General features: G+C 49.7%; 1 protein-coding gene across 17 annotated transcripts in view; it reads right to left on the bottom strand.

Annotated features, from left to right (window-relative positions):
• Positions 1–20,541, bottom strand: part of TNS1 (tensin 1) — a 608,032-nt gene that overhangs the window by 76,851 nt on the left and 510,640 nt on the right. For 12 of the 17 annotated variants that reach the window (XM_073647437.1, XM_073647438.1, XM_073647442.1 and 9 more), the window contains 4 exons: positions 15,217–16,902; positions 6,511–6,600; positions 1,805–1,995; positions 1,265–1,340 (listed from right to left, as the gene is read on the bottom strand). In XM_073647437.1, the coding sequence (XP_073503538.1) occupies positions 1,265–1,340; positions 1,805–1,995; positions 6,511–6,600; positions 15,217–16,902 (2,043 nt within the window). The remainder of the gene's footprint in view (positions 1–1,264; positions 1,341–1,804; positions 1,996–6,510; positions 6,601–15,216; positions 16,903–20,541) is intronic. The other 5 variants (XM_073647454.1, XM_073647445.1, XM_073647448.1 and 2 more) reach the window with 2 other exon arrangements.

Genomic DNA, 20,541 nt, shown 5'->3' with positions numbered 1-20,541 from the left:
CTATGATGTGCCCACTCCACACTGTACCAGCCCTATGATGTGCCCACTACACTGTACCCGCCCTATGATGTGCCCACTACACTGTACCCGCCCTATGATGTGCCCACTACACTGTACCCGCCCTATGATGTGCCCACTCTACACTGTACCCGCCCTATGATGTACCCACTCTATACTGTACCAGCCCTATGATGTGCCCGCTCTACACTGTACCAGCCCTATGATGTGCCCATTCTACACTGGTCTCACCCTATGATGTACCCACTCTACACTGTACCTGCCCTATGATGTACCCACTCTACACTGTACCCGCCCAATGATGTGCCCACTCTACACTGTACCCGCCCTATGATGTGCCCACTCTACACTGTACCCACCCTATGATGTGCCCGCTCTACACTGTACCCGCCCTATGTGCCCGCTCTACACTGTACCCGCCCTATGATGTGCCCACTCTACACTGTACCCACCCTATGATGTGCCCACTCTACACTGTACCCGCCTTATGATGTGCCCGCTCTACACTGTACCCGCCCTATGATGTGCCCACTCTACACTGTACCCGCCCTATGATGTACCCACTCAACACTGTACCCGCCCTATGATGTGGCCGCTCTACACTGTACCCACCCTATGATGTGCCCACTCTACACTGTACCCACCCTATGATGTGCCCACTCTACACTGTACCCGCCTTATGATGTGCCCGCTCTACACTGTACCCGCCCTATGATGTGCCCACTCTACACTGTACCCGCCCTATGGTGTGCCCGCTCTACACTGTACCCGCCCTATGATGTACCCACTCTACACTGTACCCGCCCTATGATGTGGCCGCTCTACACTGTACCCGCCCTATGATGTGCCCACTCTACACTGTACCCACCCTATGATGTGCCCACTCTACACTGTACCCGCCTTATGATGTGCCCGCTCTACACTGTACCTGCCCTATGATGTGCCCACTCTACACTGTACCCGCCCTATGGTGTGCCCGCTCTACACTGTACCCGCCCTATGATGTGGCCGCTCTACACTGAACCCGCCCTATGATGTGCCCACTCTACACTGTGCCCGCCCTATGATATGCCCATTCTACACTGTACCCGCCCTATCATGTACCCACCCTACACTGTACCAAGTCTACAATGTACCCGCTCTACAGTGTACCCACTTTACAATGTACCCACTCATGTACATCGGAGCAGAGGGAGGTGGTGTATACAGGTGATTACACACTGTGCCCGGTGACGGTGCTGGGTACCTGTGCCCGTGGGGCTGGTGGCAGACGGTGGAATATCCATCTCTTCAAAGGCCTCCTTGTAGCTGTGTAGATGAGGCTGCAAATAGCAGAAAATGACGTCAGATGAACGGCTGAAAATTTGCATCTTCTAGAAATATTCCACTTTTTCCCTTTAAAATCCCCTAAATGTGTAAATAAATCCACAATGGCCGGGGATCTATGGCCGGGGATCTATGGCTAGGGGTCTAGGGCCGGGGATCTATGGCTGGGGGTCTAGGGCCGGGGATCTATGGCTGAGGATCTATGGCCAGGGATCTATGGCCGGGGGTTCTATGGCCGGGGTTCTATGGCCGGGGATCTATGGCCGGGGATCTATGGCCGGGGGTCTAGGGCCGGGGGTCTAGGGCCGAGGGATCTATGGCTGGGGGTCTATGGCCGGTGGTCTAGGGCCGAGGGTCTAGGGCCGGGGATCTATGGCTGGGGGTCTATGGCTGGGAGTCTATGGCCAGTGGTCTAGGGCCGGGGGTCTAGGGCTGGGGATCTATGGCTGGGGGTCTTTACCTCCTTGGGTCTCCCTCCTGGATTGGCGGCGATGGTGTTGAAGACTTCTGGTGAGACGCACCGTACAGGGGATCGGACTTTGATGGGACTGGTGGGATCAGCCGTGTTTTCTTCATATTGCCCCTCGCTGGTCGTCCTCCGGCGGGTGACGGATACAATCTCGTCTGGGGTCTTGTCGCGGGTCTGCACTCCTGCAATACACAAAAAAAAATCACAATTGTGCCAAATCCTGCAGTCCGGCCCTCGCCAACATGGAAACATCACATTCTGGGGTTCTCTCCATGTTCTGTGCATGCAAGAAAATCTGAATTCTCTCCAAATATCAGAACAGCCTGCACAACGCAGATTACATGTAGGCACAGCACAAGGATGGTGGTCCGGGGCAGTATGGTATGAAAGCCCCCTGATGGCGCGGTCATGGCGGCCATATTGGTATAGACCCCATATTGGCTGTTGTCAACAAAAACAGATGTATCCAAGGAACACACTGTGCTGGACTTAAAGGGATTGTCCTCTTTGGATTATATTTTATAAGGATATATAAGGATAATAGAGGAAGTCCCTGCAATCCAGACCCCTAATATCCACAGTGGATAGGACCTCGAAAACCTGTCTGTTACATGGCCAGCCACTAAATTCAAGGATTGCATCCGATTACCCGGGGGCCTAGCGGTGGGACCACGTGTGCATGTTAAAAACATTTTCAATGCAATATTTGGGACATTTAAGCCCCGGACACAGGACTGTGGGGGAACGCCCTAAAAAAGGCCACTTTTAAGCGAGGTTTTTCTAAGCCCCGTTCCTTTAGCAGTCTCATTCCCAGGACTGTCCCAACAATTGGGAATTGCTGACGTCTGTGATCGGCTGTCATCAGTGAGACAGGGTCGAACCCCTTTAATATTTTAATCAGTGCTTAGAATTCAATGTGAGAACAATGACCCAGAAACACATTGAGGATTTGAGGATTTTTTGCCTCCTGGATGGACTTTCGATGACCGTATTCTATCCTCCCGGTTGCTTTATCATTGGTGGACGCAGTTCTCACCAGGAAAAAGTTCTGTAGGAAACAAAAACTTGTAACTTTTTAAAACAATGAGGAACTGCACCCACAAGCAGCGCTCTCTCCGAAGAGACCACCCCGGGGAGGGGCCGCATTCCTCACTAATATCATCAAATCCACTCACAATGAAATCAGTGTTATCGTCTCGGCTCACAAAGAATAAAATATGCGGTTTCCGAAAAAAAAAGTTCCAGAGCGGTTTCCTAGCAAAACATAACAAAGGATGAAAAATAATAACAATGTATCAAGAAAGGGCACGGATTGATCTCAGCTCCTGCGGGTCAGGGGCTTCTAGATCATGGAGGAAGCCTGTGAAAACGCTGTGGGGACCCCAAATGTCTCATCCCCTGGGCCAGACAGAAGACCACCCACACAGGGAGGAGCGGGGCTGGCAAAAGTGGTATGAAAAGGGGGCAAACCATGGGTGGCACTAAGCTGCATCATTATAGCCTCATCTGCTGCAGGGCCCCTCTATGTACACCCCAGTACCTGTTGGCTGAGAGGACAGGTAGGGGCAGCCGGACGCAGTGACAGCGAGGAGTGGGCAGCGTTGGCTTTGTAACCATCAGTCATTGATGCCAGGCACATGTGCCACTTATAACACAGCATCTTCCTATGTGACAGGGTCCCTATGGGCATCCTCAGGGGCCACTGCTGCCTCTGCACTGCTGCCTCTGCACCCACCTTGCCTATGCCACGTCTGCCTGACAAATCAGATGGGTACAATTTGGGTCACATAATTGACTTTAATAAAATTGTGGATGGAGTGAAGGGCAAAGGTACTTAGCACTCCATCAGCTGATTCTACAATGGGTTTATGTCGACAGCAGCACAGAGTATTTCAGGCCAGTTTAATGTTCAAATGTAGTACAATTTCATGCAGGAGAACTCGACCAATGAAACCCACCCAGTCCTGCCAAAGAGTGAAGGCCATGAGTGAGCGGTCCGGAGACGAGGACGAGTCTGTGGATGCGGAGGGCCGGGGACGTGCGGCTGCTGAATAATAATGTGGCATTTCCAGGACCTTAGGAATGAAAGGGAGAGAGAATGTCATCCGGCCGCTCCGGGGGCGATCCTCAATGGCATAGTGATGGGGCCCTGCTCCGGGGAAGAGGGCGATACTGGCAGAGAAATGGGAGCAGGAGATAAGATACACGGAGACGTGAAGATGGTGGGGCTGAGCGAGCGGATGAGGCAGAGCGGAAATTTGTTACAGCTGTTAACCCTCGCAAGCCCTTCCAGTGGTGCGGATGGAGTGACGATTCTCGGAATTAATTCTCATATACTTTAAGCTTCGTTTTCTCACAATTCTTCAAACTGCTTCTTGGTAGTGAATAGAATCCCCTTTGTCTCTGAGTCCTACTCAGCCAATTATTGCTTACTTACAATGTTACATTGTATCAAACCCTTAGCTGTGTGAACAGGACTAGATCAGGATGTTTTTTTCAACCGCAGTCAATTGTGGTTTGGTTACAATGTATCAGAGCAGGTGAAAGCTTACAGGTCTATGTGCTTGGCTCACAGAGGATTGTCCAGACTGTTACATTGTAGCAAACCCTCAGCTGTGCAGCAGTACTAGATCAGGATGAGGTTTAATTATCTTAATGTCAGCAGTGAATGTTTCCATTTCCTAGTACTGTTGCAGTTTGTTACAATGTTTCAGCACTGGCTGTGAGCTCAGGACAGGGAAGAGATTTCTATTCCTGAACCAGGAAGCTCAGGATGAGATTACAGAGATGCTGCAGTGTGTGGGTGATCTGTGCAGGGCGAGGGGCATATTTTATGTTCGGGATCATATCTCTATATTCTCATCCTGTCGTGGGAGCCTTGAACATTTTTAATTATCTACAAGTCCGGACCGGCCCGACCCCACGAGGAGTTCTGTGCCTGAACACGATTCTCAGCGGAGCCAAGTGCAAACTCACGTCTCCTCCGAGATCAAAATAAGGAGAAGTCTCCCAGCCAAGGGGGAGATAGGAGCCGGCCCAAAGCGAGGAGCCCCCCCAGGCCGCAGGTCACGATTCTCAGGTCTTCTGCATCTCTAAGAGGCAATGGATTCTTTCTATAAAAGCTGCCACCTTCCTCTTAGTCACAGACTGACAATACACAGCGCCCCCCTACAGAGCAGGCATTAAAGGGTACTACAAATGACCAAAAAGAAGACCCCATAAAATAGTTATCAATCTTATATGAGTGTTCCAGCGTCCCCCCTTTGCCTCAGATGCCCCACGCTGGGATTTGCCACCGATTCAGACTACAGATGTATCTTCCCAATATCTGAAGTACAGCGGTAATGCAGCCGGATTCATTACGGACATGTGGCTCCAATATGAGCTTCATGACGGAGAGCCGAGGCTGCGCCCCCCCTCAGTATGTAGCAGCACCTCCATGGGACCCAAAATTAAAGAGTTAATAGTCAAAAATAATATAAAAGTTTATTCTGGAAACATTTCCAAATCAGAGAGTGTAATACTGCAACTCACCAGTGAGGGCGCCCTCTAGAGTGGAACCAATATACCGGGGGATGGGCAGATCTATCATTGAGTCCAAGTTAAAAAAAAAACTCCAGCAAGCATGTTTGTAACAAGAATAAGTACTTACGTGTAAGAATTTATTCTTAAGGGGGTTTTCATTGAAAAATCTTATTAAAGGGGTTGTTCCTTTTGCATAATCTCTTTTGATGATAAGCCGATCACAGATTCTCCAGATAAAAGCAGAACAAGTGTTCAGTTTCTCTGCAGCGCCACCACAGGAGGCACAAAGTATTGCACAGTCCCCCCACTGAAATCTCTGGGTAGAGAGAGTAATGCACGGATGGGCAGGGTCCTCCAGAGCAGAGATGCTCCTTGCATCCTGACCCTAGATGAGGGTCCATCCGCACATGGCTGAGATACCCCGCTCATTGTATAGGGGTATCTCAGCTATCTGGATGGTTTTGCAGGGGGCAGTCGGGTTCTTATCAATGTATGAGGAGGGGATTTCGGTGCCCCCATTAGGGGATGCATGTGCGTGATACCTTGTAGCAGAGGGGTCTCCGCCGTCTTACCTTTCCATGGTCCCCCCCCCCCCCCCCCCCGAGTCACTGACTGCAGGATCAGGATTCAATGTTACACAAGATGTTTATCCCAACGCGTTTCACAGCAGAACATTAGGAAGATTTTGGTGCAATCTGGCAGCAGTGAATCCCAACACAGATGTTACACACCGAGCCCCAGAAAATGCATGAAAGACAAGCCGCACGCCCCGTGCCATCTGCCAGCTCATAAACGTCAGGTTAGAAGCAACAGTTCACACCCCACACGCCCCATGCCTCCAGAAATAAGCGTCAGGGTCACCCCAAGTCCAACTCATCCGCCGTATTAGCAGTGCATTATTCTGAAGCGTGTGGACGCCATGCCTGATGGATGGGGCCAGATATGGGCACCGGGGTGCAGATACGGTGCCCATCTCTACTAATGGGGTCAGTGCCCACAAGAGGCTCCGGGGCCCCCAGCTCTTGTCATGTCCTTATTGACCTTACCTTTACCTGACATGACCAGGGGCCCCTGGAGCCATGAAGGGCCCAGAGCTGATCTCCATGGTCCTACTACACACAGGACTTGGCACACCATGCTTAATGGAAAAGGAGAGAGCGGACAGAACAAACCAGAGAAAGTGAAGGAGCGCTGGCGCTGAAGCGGGGGTGTATGAGGGGTGTTCATACTTTTGCGGATATTCCGGAGTTTGCTGTTGTACTCTGGGAGATGTTGATGAAGGGGTCGGGATCATGGATGACAAAAGGGGCGAGAATGATCGGAACAGGAGGTTCCCCGGGAAGAGAAGAAGAGGAAACAGCGACAGGAACAAGACAGATGGAAAAAGGAAACAAAGGTTAGATGATGGCGGAGAGTCATGATATGGAAGTCAGTGCAGACAGCCAGGAGGGGGGAAACAAAATCAATGGATCAGTACAATACACACGAATGTTACAGCTGTACAATGTCTGTTCAATGTAAGCAAATGGATCTAGTACCCTACCGGGGTCTTACCTTACTGACACATGGATCTAGTACCCTACCAGGGTCTTACCTTATAGAGACCTGGATCTAGTACCCTACCAGGGTCTTACCTTACTGACACATGGATCTAGTACCCTACCAGGGTCTTACCTTATAGAGACATGGATCTAGTACCCTACCAGGGTCTTACCTTATAGAGACATGGATCTAGTACCCTACCAGGGTCTTACCTTACTGACACATGGATCTAGTACCCTACCAGGGTCTTACCTTATAGAGACATGGATCTAGTACCCTACCAGGGTCTTACCTTATAGAGACATGGATCTAGTACTCTACCGGGGTCTTATCTTACAGAGACATGGATCTAGTACCCTACCAGGGTCTTTCCTTACAGAAACATGGATCTGGTACCCTACCGGGTTCTTACCTCATAGAGACTTGGATCTAGTACCCTACCGGGGTCTTCCCTTAGAGAAACATGGATCTAGCACCCTACCTGGGTCTTATCTTACAGAGACATGGATCTAGTACCCTACCAGAGTCTTACCTAATAGAAACATGGATCTAGTACCCTACCAGGGTCTTTCCTTACAGAAACATGGATCTGGTACCCTACCGGGTTCTTACCTCATAGAGACTTGGATCTAGTACCCTACCGGGGTCTTCCCTTAGAGAAACATGGATCTAGTACCCTACCGGGGTCTTCCCTTACAGAAACATGGATCTAGTACTCTACCGGGGTGTTACCTAATAGAAACATGGATCTAGTACCCTACCAGGGTCTTTCCTTACAGAGACATGAATCTAGTACCCTACCGGGGTCTTTCCTTACAGAAACATGGATCTAATACCCTACCGGGTTCTTACCTCATAGACACTTGGATCTAGTACCCTACCAGGGTCTTCACTTAGAGAAACATGGATCTAGTACTCTACCGGGGTCTTACCTTACAGAAACATGGATCAAGTACTCTACCGGGGTGTTACCTAATAGAAACATGGATCTAGTATCCTACCAGGGTCTTTCCTTACAGAGACATGGATCTAGTACCCTACCAGGGACTTACCTTATAGAAACATGGATCTAGTACTCTACCGAGGTCTTACCTTACAGAAACATGGATCTAGTACTCTACCGGGGTGTTACCTAATAGAAACATGGATCTAGTACCCTACCAGGGTCTTTCCTTATAGAGACATGGATCTAGTACCCTACCAGGGGTCTTACCTTATAGAAACATGGATCTAGTACTCTACCGGGGTCTTATCTTACAGAGACATGGATCTAGTACCCTACCAGAGGTCTTACCTAATAGAAACATGGATCTAGTACCCTACCAGGGTCTTTCCTTACAGAGACATGGATCTAGTACCCTACCGGGGTCTAACCTTACAGAGACATGGATCTAGTACCCTACCAGGGTCTTACCTTACAGAAACATGGATCTAGTACTCTACCGGGATGTTACCTAATAGTAACATGGATCTAGTACCCTACCAGGATCTTTCCTTACAGAGACATGGATCTAGTACCCTACCGGGGTCTTTCCTTACAGAAACATGGATCTAGTACCCTACCGGGTTCTTACCTCATAGAGACATGGATCTAGTACCCTACCGGGGTCTTCCCTTAGAGAAACATGGATCTAGTACTCTACTGGGGTCTTACCTTACAGAAACATGGATCTAGTACTCTACTGGGGTGTTACCTAATAGAAACATGGATCTAGTACCCTACCAGGGTCTTTCCTTACAGAGACATGGATCTAGTACCCTACCGGGGTCTTACCTTACAGAGACATGGATCTAGTACCCTACCAGGGTCTTACCTTACAGAGACATGGATCTAGTACCCTACCAGGGTCTTACCTTACAGAAACATGGATCTAGTACTCTACCGGGATGTTACCTAATAGAAACATGGATCTAGTACCCTACCAGGGTCTTTCCCTACAGAGACATGGATCTAGTACCCTACCAGGGTCTTACCTTACAGAGACATGGATCTAGTACCCTATCGGGGTCTTACCTTCTAAGATATATGGATATAGTACCCCACCAGGGTCTTTTGTTACAGAGACAAGGATCTAGTACCCTACCGGGGTCTTACCTTATAGAGACATGGATCTAGTACCCTATCGGGGTCTTGCCTTGTAAAGACATGGATCTAGTACCCTACCAGGGTCTTACCTTATAGAGACATGGATATAATAAGCTACCGGGGTCTTACCTTATAGAGACATGAATCTAGTACCCTATTGGGGTGTTTCCTTATAGAAACATGGATCTAGTACTCTACCGGGGTCTTACCTTACAGAAACATGGATCTAGTACTCTACCGGGGTGTTACCTAATAGAAACATGGATCTAGTACCCTACCAGGGTCTTTCCTTATAGAGACATGGATCTAGTACCCTACCAGGGGTCTTACCTTATAGAAACATGGATCTAGTACTCTACCGGGGTCTTATCTTACAGAGACATGGATCTAGTACCCTACCAGAGGTCTTACCTAATAGAAACATGGATCTAGTACCCTACCAGGGTCTTTCCTTACAGAGACATGGATCTAGTACCCTACCGGGGTCTTACCTTACAGAGACATGGATCTAGTATCCTACCAGGGTCTTACCTTACAGAAACATGGATCTAGTACTCTACCGGGATGTTACCTAATAGTAACATGGATCTAGTACCCTACCAGGATCTTTTCTTACAGAGACATGGATCTAGTACCCTACCGGGGTCTTTCCTTACAGAAACATGGATCAAGTACCCTACCGGGTTCTTAACTCATAGAGACATGGATCTAGTACCCTACCGGGGTCTTCCCTTAGAGAAACATGGATCTAGTACTCTACTGGGGTCTTACCTTACAGAAACATGGATCTAGTACTCTACTGGGGTGTTACCTAATAGAAACATGGATCTAGTACCCTACCAGGGTCTTTCCTTACAGAGACATGGATCTAGTACCCTACCGGGGTCTTACCTTACAGAGACATGGATCCAGTACCCTACCAGGGTCTTACCTTACAGAGACATGGATGTAGTACCCTACCAGGGTCTTACCTTACAGAAACATGGATCTAGTACTCTACCGGGATGTTACCTAATAGAAACATGGATCTAGTACCCTACCAGGGTCTTTCCTTACAGAGACATGGATCTAGTACCCTACCAGGGTCTTACCTTACAGAGACATGGATCTAGTACCCTATCGGGGTCTTACCTTCTAAGATATATGGATATAGTACCCCACCAGGGTCTTTTGTTACAGAGACATGGATCTAGTACCCTACCGGGGTCTTACCTTATAGAGACATGGATCTAGTACCCTATCGGGGTCTTGCCTTGTAAAGACATGGATCTAGTACCCTACCAGGGTCTTACCTTATAGAGACATGGATCTAGTACCCTACCGGGGTCTTGACTTGAAGAAAGATTGAACTAGTACCCTACCGGAGTTTTACCTTATAGGAAGATGGATATAATAACCTACCGGGGTCTTACCTTATAGAGACATGAATCTAGTACCCTATTGGGGTGTTTCCTTATAGAAACATGGATCTAGTACCCTACAAGGGTCTTTCCTTATAGAGATATGGATCTAGTACCCAACGGGGTCTTTTCCTATAGAGACATGTAGCTAGTACCCTGCCGGAGTCTTACCTTCTAAAATACACAGATCTAATACATTACTGGGGTCTTACCTTCTAAAAGACATGGATCTAGTAACCTACTGGGACTTTACCTTATAAAGATCTGAATCTAGTACCCTACCTGGACCTTCCACATCATAGAGATGTATCTATGTGTCATAGATATTACCACAGCTCCTATGGAGAGGAGAGTATCCACCTTCCCCATTGGTTTGCACAGTGTCAGACCATATGGAAATGCAAGCTCAAGGGTCACACTTGTATCCTATTGATGGTGGTGCCCAGTACCTGGTTGACTGGTTCTTAGGAGTATTCTGCTAGTATACTGTATGCGATCATTTGGTGGGGAGTTTACAGGACATATCCTATTTTATGGTCTCGCCATAGGAAATAACGGTAACGGCATGCAACAATTGATCACATTGCAACTCCATTATCCACCATGGCTACTATTCCTACCCATGATGGGGGGGCGCCCAAAAACCATGACCTGGAGCAAAACTGGAATGAAGATGAATACTGTGTATGTGATGTCACGCAGGGTATGTGGGCGAGTTGGGATGATTGAATTTGAGTAGTAGCCCCCCCACCATAATAACACAGGAGCTGGCACCGATGACTTCCTCTGTGCTCGCCAAAGATGTTTGTGTCTGCAAGGAAAATTCCCATATAAAGACAATTCATCCCTCGAAGGAGCGAGTAGAAATGTTGTGTAATATGAGGTCGGTGACGGCGCCCTGGACGAACCACGATATCTCAGGTGTATATGTGACCCCAGAATACACAGAAAGGAGCAGGTAGCAAACTCAGCTCTGCTACATCCGACTGAACAATATGCCCGGTGAGTAATATATACTAATATACTGAGTAATATATACTGGAGGGCCGGCATTACTAGTGTGCACAAGTCACAACAAATCTGCTCCAATGGAAACTTTTTGATTTTTCGATCACATAATGTTTTCTTCTCCAGTCACTGCTAAAGCTGCATTCAGAATCCTGCACAAAGCCCAATTTCCCCGAGAGCAGTGCATTGTGGGTGCTGAGGTTAAGTCACATGTCATGGAATGTGGATCTGTCAGTAGATTCCACAATACAAACTGCATACATTATTCAATAGATCATTTTGACCTGATGAGGCTGGTGTACTTACTGCTAAAATCCATAACAGAATTACTATATACCGTAATTTTCCTGATTATATAATCCTGATATTAAGATGTGCATTTTAGGAGTCCAGCTACAGAATTGATGAACTCATGAGTCCAATGTATTCAATCTCTGCCCACTCAGCCTGACTGACATCTGTTCAGGCTCCACCCACCCAGCCTGAGTGAGAGCGCTCAGCAGCAGGGAGGAGGGACACTGAGGAGCTGTCAATCAGGCTAGTTGGGTGGAGATTTCAGTTACACTTTCATAAAGGAATATGCAGCCGTTCTGACATGGATTTTCATGGTAAATACACCAGCCTCTTCAACTTTAAGAGATCAATTTAGTAATGAATGCATTTTGTATTGTGAAACCTGGTAATGGATGCACTTTAAGGGCAAACAGCAAAAATATGAAAGCAGCTTCGGATGTGAATAGAGAAAACTCTGCAAAAAAAAAAGGAAAAATTCTCAAGTTTTTATTTAGATTAAAATGTAATTTGTAATTACAAATGTAATCAGTGATGTAAAGGGGAAGAGGGGAAGCAGAGAAGCGGGGAAGAGGAGAAGCGGGGAAGAGGGGTCTCGTGATCAGCTTCAGATCCACATACCGAAGATCTTTTCTATAGTTTATTTGGTAAATCTCAGTCTTTTAGCATCAAGACCTTTGTACACAGGCACAGACGGAGCGTAAGGGCGAGGGCGCAGCGGCCGGAAGAGAGGGCAGCGGCAGAGCGAGGGGGCAGCGGCAGAGCGAGGGCGGAGCGAGGGGGCAGCGGCAGAGCGAGGGCGGAGCGAGGGGGCAGCGGCCGGAAGAGAGGGCAGCGGCAGAGCGAGGGGGCAGCGGCAGAGCGAGGGCGGAGCGAGGGGGCAGCGGCAGAGTGAGGGCAGAGTGAGGGCAGAGCGAGGGAGCAGGGGCAGAGCGAGGGAGCAGGGGCAGAGCGAGGGCGCAGCGGCAGAGCGAGGGCGGAGCAAGGGGGCAGCGGCAGAGCGAGGGCGGAGCGAGGGGGCAGCGGCAGAGTGAGGGCAGAGCGAGGGCGGAGCGAGGGGGCCGCGGCAGAGCGAGGGAGCAGGGGCAGAGCGAGGGCGCAGCGGCAGAGCGAGGGGGCCGCGGCAGAGCGAGGGCGCAGCGGCAGAGCGAGGGAGGAGTGAGGGGGCAGCGGCAGAGCGAGGGCGGAGCGAGGGGGCAGCGGCAGAGTGAGGGCGGAGTGAGGGCAGAGCGGCAGAGCGAGGGGGCAGCGGCAGAGCGAGGGAGCAGGGGCAGAGCGAGGGCGCAGCGGCAGAGCGAGGGAGGAGTGAGGGCGCAGCGGCAGAGCGAGGGCGGAGCGAGGGGGCAGCGGCAGAGTGAGGGCGGAGTGAGGGGGCAGCGGCAGAGCGAGGGAGGAGTGAGGGCGCAGCGGCAGAGCGAGGGCGGAGCGAGGGGGCAGCGGCAGAGTGAGGGCGGAGTGAGGGGGCAGCGGCAGAGCGAGGGCGGAGCGAGGAGGCAGTGGCAGAGCGAGGGCGGAGTGAGGGGGCAGCGGCAGAGCGATGGCGGAGCGAGGGCGCAGGGGCAGAGCGAGGGCGGAGCGAGGGGACAGCGGCAGAGCGAGGGCGGAGAGAGGGGGCAGTGGCAGAGTGAGGGCAGAGCGGCAGAGCAAGGACGGAGCGAGGGGGCAGCGGCAGAGCGAGGGCGGAGTGAGGGCAGAGCGGCAGAGCGAGGGCGGAGCGAGGGGGCAGCGGCAGAGCGAGGGAGCAGCGGCAGAGCGATGGGGCAGCGAGGGCGCAGCGGTAGAGCAAGAGCGCAGCGGCAGAGCGAGGGCGCAGCGGCAGAGCGAGGGCACAGCGGCAGACCACTTTTTACACTTTTTACATTCTTATGCTCTTCCATTGTATGATTTTTTTTTTTTATTGCGTGCAGAATCCCATCTGGCCTGTAGGTGTCACTGTTCATCTATAAATTATTATTGCAATCTATGGCCTAATATATGTTTTTATCAATTTGATTTGGCCTAATTTGTAAAAAAAAAAAAAAAACAAGTGTATGTACTCCCCTGACTCCTGCCACCAATACTGGCCCCGGTCGAGAGCTTTGTGCCTCCCCAAGTGCAAAATGTTTTGTGTGTAAATAGCCCCGGACATAATCTTGGGAGTCAAAGATCGGGGACTGTAAGGATAGCGGACAAATGTTTTTGAAAACGATCTCTCTAAAGCAAAATGATAATGGGCGCAGGGCTGAAGTGGCCCCCGGGTCCTGGAGCCTAGGAGGGCCCAGAAAGTCCCTTTGGCTCATATACTAATACCCGTGATAGTGGGGGGCCGTGCTGGAGATTTTCCACAAGATTTAAGATACCCCAAAGCAAGGTGGTTCTGTGATTGCATTGCAAGCTATTATTCTCTGGTATCACCCATTCCATTTTCTTATTATTTTTATTTTAGGGATTTTTTTGTTGTTTCTTAGATCTTATCTTCTCCCGGTTTCAGTTTGGTAAGTTTGCAGAACTTTTCGCACCCACACGTGTCGATGTCATTGGTGCCCCTTTATTCTGGGTGTGGCGGTCCCCGGTGACTCACGCTGGGTCACCACGTCCGGCTCGGTGGCTGCTATGTGAGGTTGGCCACACACTGTCCTGTGGTCAATGAATTCCAAACATGGTCCGTAATGACCGCGTCTTGTAAACCGACCGTGCAAATATTTACCCTGGGCGCTCAGTAACTATAACACTGTTTGCCTGACAGATGATGTCGGCTACCAGCAATCAGGGGGCCGCGGGGGCTGCAAGGACACAATCCTCTTCTGTTGGTGGTGGGCAGCATTATTTTTTATTGCAAAACTTTAAGCCCTTGAAGGGAAGCTCAGCTCTGTACAATCCATATTATTGAAAGTTTCCGTTGATCACAAACAGTTGGAAACCCCAGCGATCAGCGGTGATCTTTAGGGAAACCTAAACTAAGTATTCAAATTTCCTACAGCGCCCCCACAGGAGAAACCATGTATTACACAATGCCCTTCCATACCAATAGACTATCTGGTCCTGCAGCCAGAGAGACGTTCCTTGTAACTGGTTTTCTAGCAAAGAGATGAGGATTTTAATAACAGACGTCCCACCCCCTCTATTAGGGGGCATTTCCTTAACTAGACATCCCCTTTAAGGATTTATGGACTTTCTAAACTATATTTCTATCAGAGGTTGGGTATTTGGGAGCCGTGGTAGCAATCACATCTTGGCTTTGGGAACTACAGGGGAGCTCAATGCTGCATAAGAAGACCCCAGTAAGTGGTGGTCCGGTTATAGAGTTTGGTTCTGGCTTTGTCCATTTGCCTCCATGATGACTGTTTCCAATGTCCTAGATAAGACATGCATCCCAATGACAGTAACTAAAAGCGCCATCTAGAGGCCAAAAAGAGACCTGCACTCAAGTAACTAAAATTAGCCCCAAGAAGAACAAGTCATGCAATGAGGAACTTCGGCATTATCATGAACACATCGATCTCCACACGGTGACGTTTAGAGGGCGACGCCATTAGTAATATTTAACCCTTTAATCCAATTAGTTAGTTTACCTGCGACTCTGTGGGCCACCAGCCCTTCCAGGTTGTAGTTCGCCTCCTCTGGGGCTTCCCTGGCTTGAACTTGGGGTTGAGCGGTGACGGCCGCAAGCACCGGGGAGGTTATAGCAGTTTGCTGCGGACTGCTCTGCATGAAAGCAGAGAGAGGTGGGATAGATGATGACGGAGTAGTGGTCCCATAGCTGTAACTTCTCACTAAAGTTGGAGGAGCTGGTTGTGTCTGGTAGCCATAAGGAGAGTAGGTCCCAGGGAAATATGGCTCCCGGTAGTCGTTCAGAGGCCTCATGGGCTCACATGAATAAGACCTTGGTGCTTGCTCGATGGGTGTATGTGCCTGGCTAACCGGAGCAGACGGCAGGCTGCCCGGGGACGAGAGCCCATAAGCATTGCTCGGCCTCGGAGATGCCACCTGGGGCGATGGCTGGTTATAGATTCCCAGTGCTGGCTGGGCAGATAGTGACCCCGTTACCGGCATAGTTCTGTCCTCTCTTGGGGCGACAGGTACACTCTGTGACTTGTGCATCTGTGAGAATGAAGGATCAAGGTCCAACATTAGCATGTTAAGTGCTTCGATCGACTGCTCAATCTCCTTCTGGGAGGCCATCATGGGGAACTCGGGGATACTGTGACTCTGGGGGACAGTCTGAAAAGTGCTTGGCTGGGAAGTTGGGGCGACCATTTGATTCTCTATTGCACTATCCTGCTGGCGGGAGGGAGGTCGGCTGCCGCCTTGCTGCCATGAGTTCAGCCCCCTCTGGACGGCTTCTCTGCTGCTTACGCTTCTGGCTGGTGCTTGGGGCAGCTGTGAAACGGGCTCATACTTTGCCGGTTCTGCATTGGTGAAGGACTGAGAACGGTACATCCCATTAGGGTCATAATAGTATAAGTGCTTTGGAGTTACGGTGTCCGGTAGGGACTGTCCCCAGTTGGACATTGCAGGTTGGTTGACTTGGTAAGAGGACAAGCTCTCCTGGGCAGATACTGAAGGTCTCATCTGGTTACCAACATCTTGAGAATAAGGAGTCATTGTGTTTTTTAAGATGTTCTGGTTGTTGTAGGGGTAGCCACCATTTATCATGGTCTCCTTCCCAAGGTAGCCATGTTTATGCAGCTTATCTATGCCATTCATGGTGGTTGGACCATTGGACATGTTCATTGGGTGGTACCCAGTGTCATTGACATGGGGTGTGCCATCAAGAGAGGAGAGTGTACCCAAGCTTCCAACACTGTGTCCATCGTGGTTGGGTAGGTCATCATCTAGGATGTCTGTCTCTCTTTCGGCCGGCGGGGACATGCTGCTCCCGTTGACGTGAACCTGTGCGGGCACCACATGCAGCATGGCACCTGTAACAGATGAGCCGGGGTTTAAATTGTGCATCTGAGCATCGGAGTCCAAGCCGAAGCCAACGAGAAGCCTCTCCAGCTCTTGCTTCTCCTCAGGTGTCAACCCTTGGTTCGTAGCCGCATTGGCCACTTGCTCATCTGTCTTGTCAGTCTTTGTTGAAGCGGTGGAATTGCCCGAATCGCTGCTCACCGATAGGGTATGTTCGATATGATTGGGGGTGGCAGACAGCGGGATGCCACTGGCGTTCACCGTACCGGTACTCCCGTTGGTGGAGTCTTTCTTCTTCACTCTGGCGTACAAACTTCCATCCAAAGGTCCTTGAGTGTGTCCGACTTCTGCGAAAAAAAGAGAAGAATAATCGTTAGCACTTAAGTCTCCATCGTTACCGCTCTGCTCAGTCAGTAGCAATTAAGATATCCAGCGAGACGCTCCACGGCCAAAATGTCTTTTCAACAAAACCGCTAAGCTGCCCTCTCCTTCCCGATATCAACTCCTCCTGCAGAACGAGGCATTAAGCCTCCATCACAGATATCAGCTCATAAATCTTGTATAATGGCTCATCTGAACACCATCACTTCAATCCCACAGGAACCTGTCCCCCATCCAAGCACTTTATCCTACCGAGATTAGACTGTGACTCCACGCCGGGTAATGGAGTTCTGGAAAGTCGTAAGAAAACATGTGGTAATCGATACTCGGCGATCACCGCAAACCAGATTAAGAGTCTCAGGATTGAGTTATGATCTCAGGAGATCTCTCGGGGGGAGGGCGCATTGATCTAGCGGAGACTCGGCCTCACTGGGGATGTTAACCTCTCGTCTGCACATTAACAACAAAGTGAATCGATCGGAGTAACCAGAGATGGACAATGTCGTCCTGTTCGTGTTAGAGGTCATAATACAACACAATAAATATGCGAGACAGTCAGTTACCGAACGATTGCCCCATAACTGGGCAGGTTTACCATTCCAGAGCCCTCCGCTCCCCCTCCAGCTGCACCCTGGGTCGCATATAGGACATGTCATAATACGAAGATAAGGAATGGCCGCCTCATGGGGCAAAGTCTTAGACACAGCTTAAAAGTTTTTGAAAAACTTTTTTGAACTTTTTGTAAACCAGTCTCCTGAAGGTCCAAGGAGCCTCGTAGAAACGCCAAGTACATACAAATATTGTACGTTTAACTGGATAAAGAGCTATTTGCAGCAGTTCAGCAGTGACGTCCCTGAGGCATAAAGCATCCAGTAATGACAATGCACCAAGCCGCACGCTTCTGAATTAGTCGAGCTCTCGAAAATAGACGCAGCTCAAATGGTGACTGTCAGCTGCAAATTCTTCTCCTGTGCCCCATAACGAGGAGTTTACACTATTCATGTGGACACAGTTACATTGTATCACCAAGGACATATATATATACAATGTATCACTGAGGACACGTATACATTGTATCACCAAGGACACGTATACATTGTATCACCGAGGACACGTATACATTGTATCACTGAGGACAAGTATACATTCTATCACCGAGGACACGTATATATTGTATCACCGAGCACACGTATACATTGTATCACCGAGGACACGTATACATTGCATCACCGAGGACACGTATACATTGTATCACCGAGGACACGTATACATTGCATCACCGAGGACACGTATACATTGCATCACCGAGGACACGTATACATTGTATCACCGATGACACGTATACATTGTATCACCGAGGACACGTATACATTGTATCACCGAGGACACGTATACATTGTATCACCGAGGACACGTATACATTGTATCACCGAGGACACGTATACATTGCATCACCGAGGACACGTATACATTGTATCACCGAGGACACGTATACATTGTATCACAGAGGACACGTATACATTGTATCACAGAGGACACGTATACATTGTATCACAGAGGACACGTATACATTGTATCACCGAGGACACGTATACATTGTATCACCGAGGACACGTATACATTGTATCACAGAGGACACGTATACATTGTATCACAGAGGACACGTATACATTGTATCACCGAGGACATGTATACACAATGTATCACCGAGGACAGATATATATATATACAATGTATCACCGAGGACACATACACAATGTATCGCCGAGGACATGTATATACAATGTATCTCCACACTGTGGGTCGCATGGTGTTGTTGTGCGGGCGGCGCGGTACCACACCCTGCTCCCTGGGGTTTACTGTCAGAGGAGCAGATATATTTATACCCTCTGGGAAGTTCTCCACGGACTGATTCACACCATGTTTTCAGGGGGTGGAGGTGTAAAAAAACTAAATGGCATCAAGCGTCCCTCCCAAATGACCTCACGCTGCCAACACGATCATGTACACATTGTAAAAGTATGCGAGGATTTGTCAGCGGGCGCGGGATGACTCAACCAACAGAAGCGCCAAACAATCCTGCAGCCCCAGGGTACAAGATCTGACATCTTACATTACATAAAGCCACAAAGGGGCACATGACAACTCTGACGGACCAGCACCAAACCCAACTGCAGAACCAGGATGATCCCTCCCCCCCATACAGTGACCCATGATGCTCCCCCCATAGTGACCCATGATGATCCCCCCATACAGTGACCTTATGATGATCCCCCATGCAGTGACCCCATGATGATCCCCCATAGTGACCCATGATGCTCCCCCCATACAGTGACCCCATGATGCTCCTCCCATACAGTGACCCATGATGCTCCCCCCATACAGTGACCCCATGATGCTCCTCCCATACAGTGACCCATGATGATCCCCCATACAGTGACCCCATGATGCTCCCCCTCATACAGTGACCCATGATGGTCCCCCCATAGTGACCCATGATGATCCCCCCATACAGTGACCCCACCACTAGAGGGAGATGAAGAGCTTACAGGATACTGTGTATACAGAGCGCTCCCCCTGGTGGTGACTGCAGGCAGCCAAGCCTTGCATTACTTCGCTGTGGTGATGCAGAGGATTTGGAGCTATGTATCAGAATAAATCACTCTTCTACAGATATTAAAAATAAATCAGAGCAGAATTTTGGATACTGAATGATTATAAAAATCAGTCAGGACATTCAGCGAGACGCTGCCGCACCGCGCTCTGAGGCGAGGACATTATTAGAGAATCCGCCTGGTATTTCTCCCAGAGATTGTGATCCAACAATAGAGGCCAACAGAGGCCAGCTGAGGCCAATAGAGGCCAACAGAGGCCAACAGAGGCCAGCAGAGGCCAGCAGAGGCCAATAGAGGCCAACAGAGGCCGGAGTCTCGTGTTTGTCTCTGCCCTATCTGTATTTATTCAATAGCACCAGAATCAGAACAGGACATGACAACACTGACTGCACCGAGCCCAGGAGAACATGACAACACTGACTGCACCGAGCCCAGGAGAACATGACAACACTGACTGCACCGAGCCCAGGAGAACATGACAACACTGACTGCACCGAGCCCAGGAGAACATGACAACACTGACTGCACCGAGCCCAGGAGAACATGACAACACTGACTGCACCGAGCCCAGGAGAACATGACAACACTGACTGCATCGAGCACAGGAGAACATGACAACACTGACTGCATCGAGCACAGGAGAACATGACAACACTGACTGCATCGAGCACAGGAGAACATGACAACACTGACTGCACCGAGCACAGAAGAACATGACAACACTGACTGCACCGAGCCCAGGAGAACATGACAACACTGACTGCATCGAGCACAGGAGAACATGACAACACTGACTGCATCGAGCACAGGAGAACATGACAACACTGACTGCACCGAGCCCAGGAGAACATGACAACACTGACTGCATCGAGCACAGGAGAACATGACAACACTGACTGCATCGAGCACAGGAGAACATGACAACACTGACTGCATCGAGCACAGGAGAACATGACAACACTGACTGCACCGAGCACAGAAGAACATGAC

Source organism: Phyllobates terribilis, unplaced genomic scaffold (genome assembly GCF_046119375.1).
Source record: "Phyllobates terribilis strain yellow unplaced genomic scaffold, ASM4611937v1 Scaffold_9__5_contigs__length_417890890, whole genome shotgun sequence".
In the NCBI taxonomy this organism is placed as follows: Eukaryota; Metazoa; Chordata; class Amphibia; order Anura; family Dendrobatidae; genus Phyllobates; species Phyllobates terribilis.
This window is presented reverse-complemented; position numbering and strand designations above follow the sequence as displayed.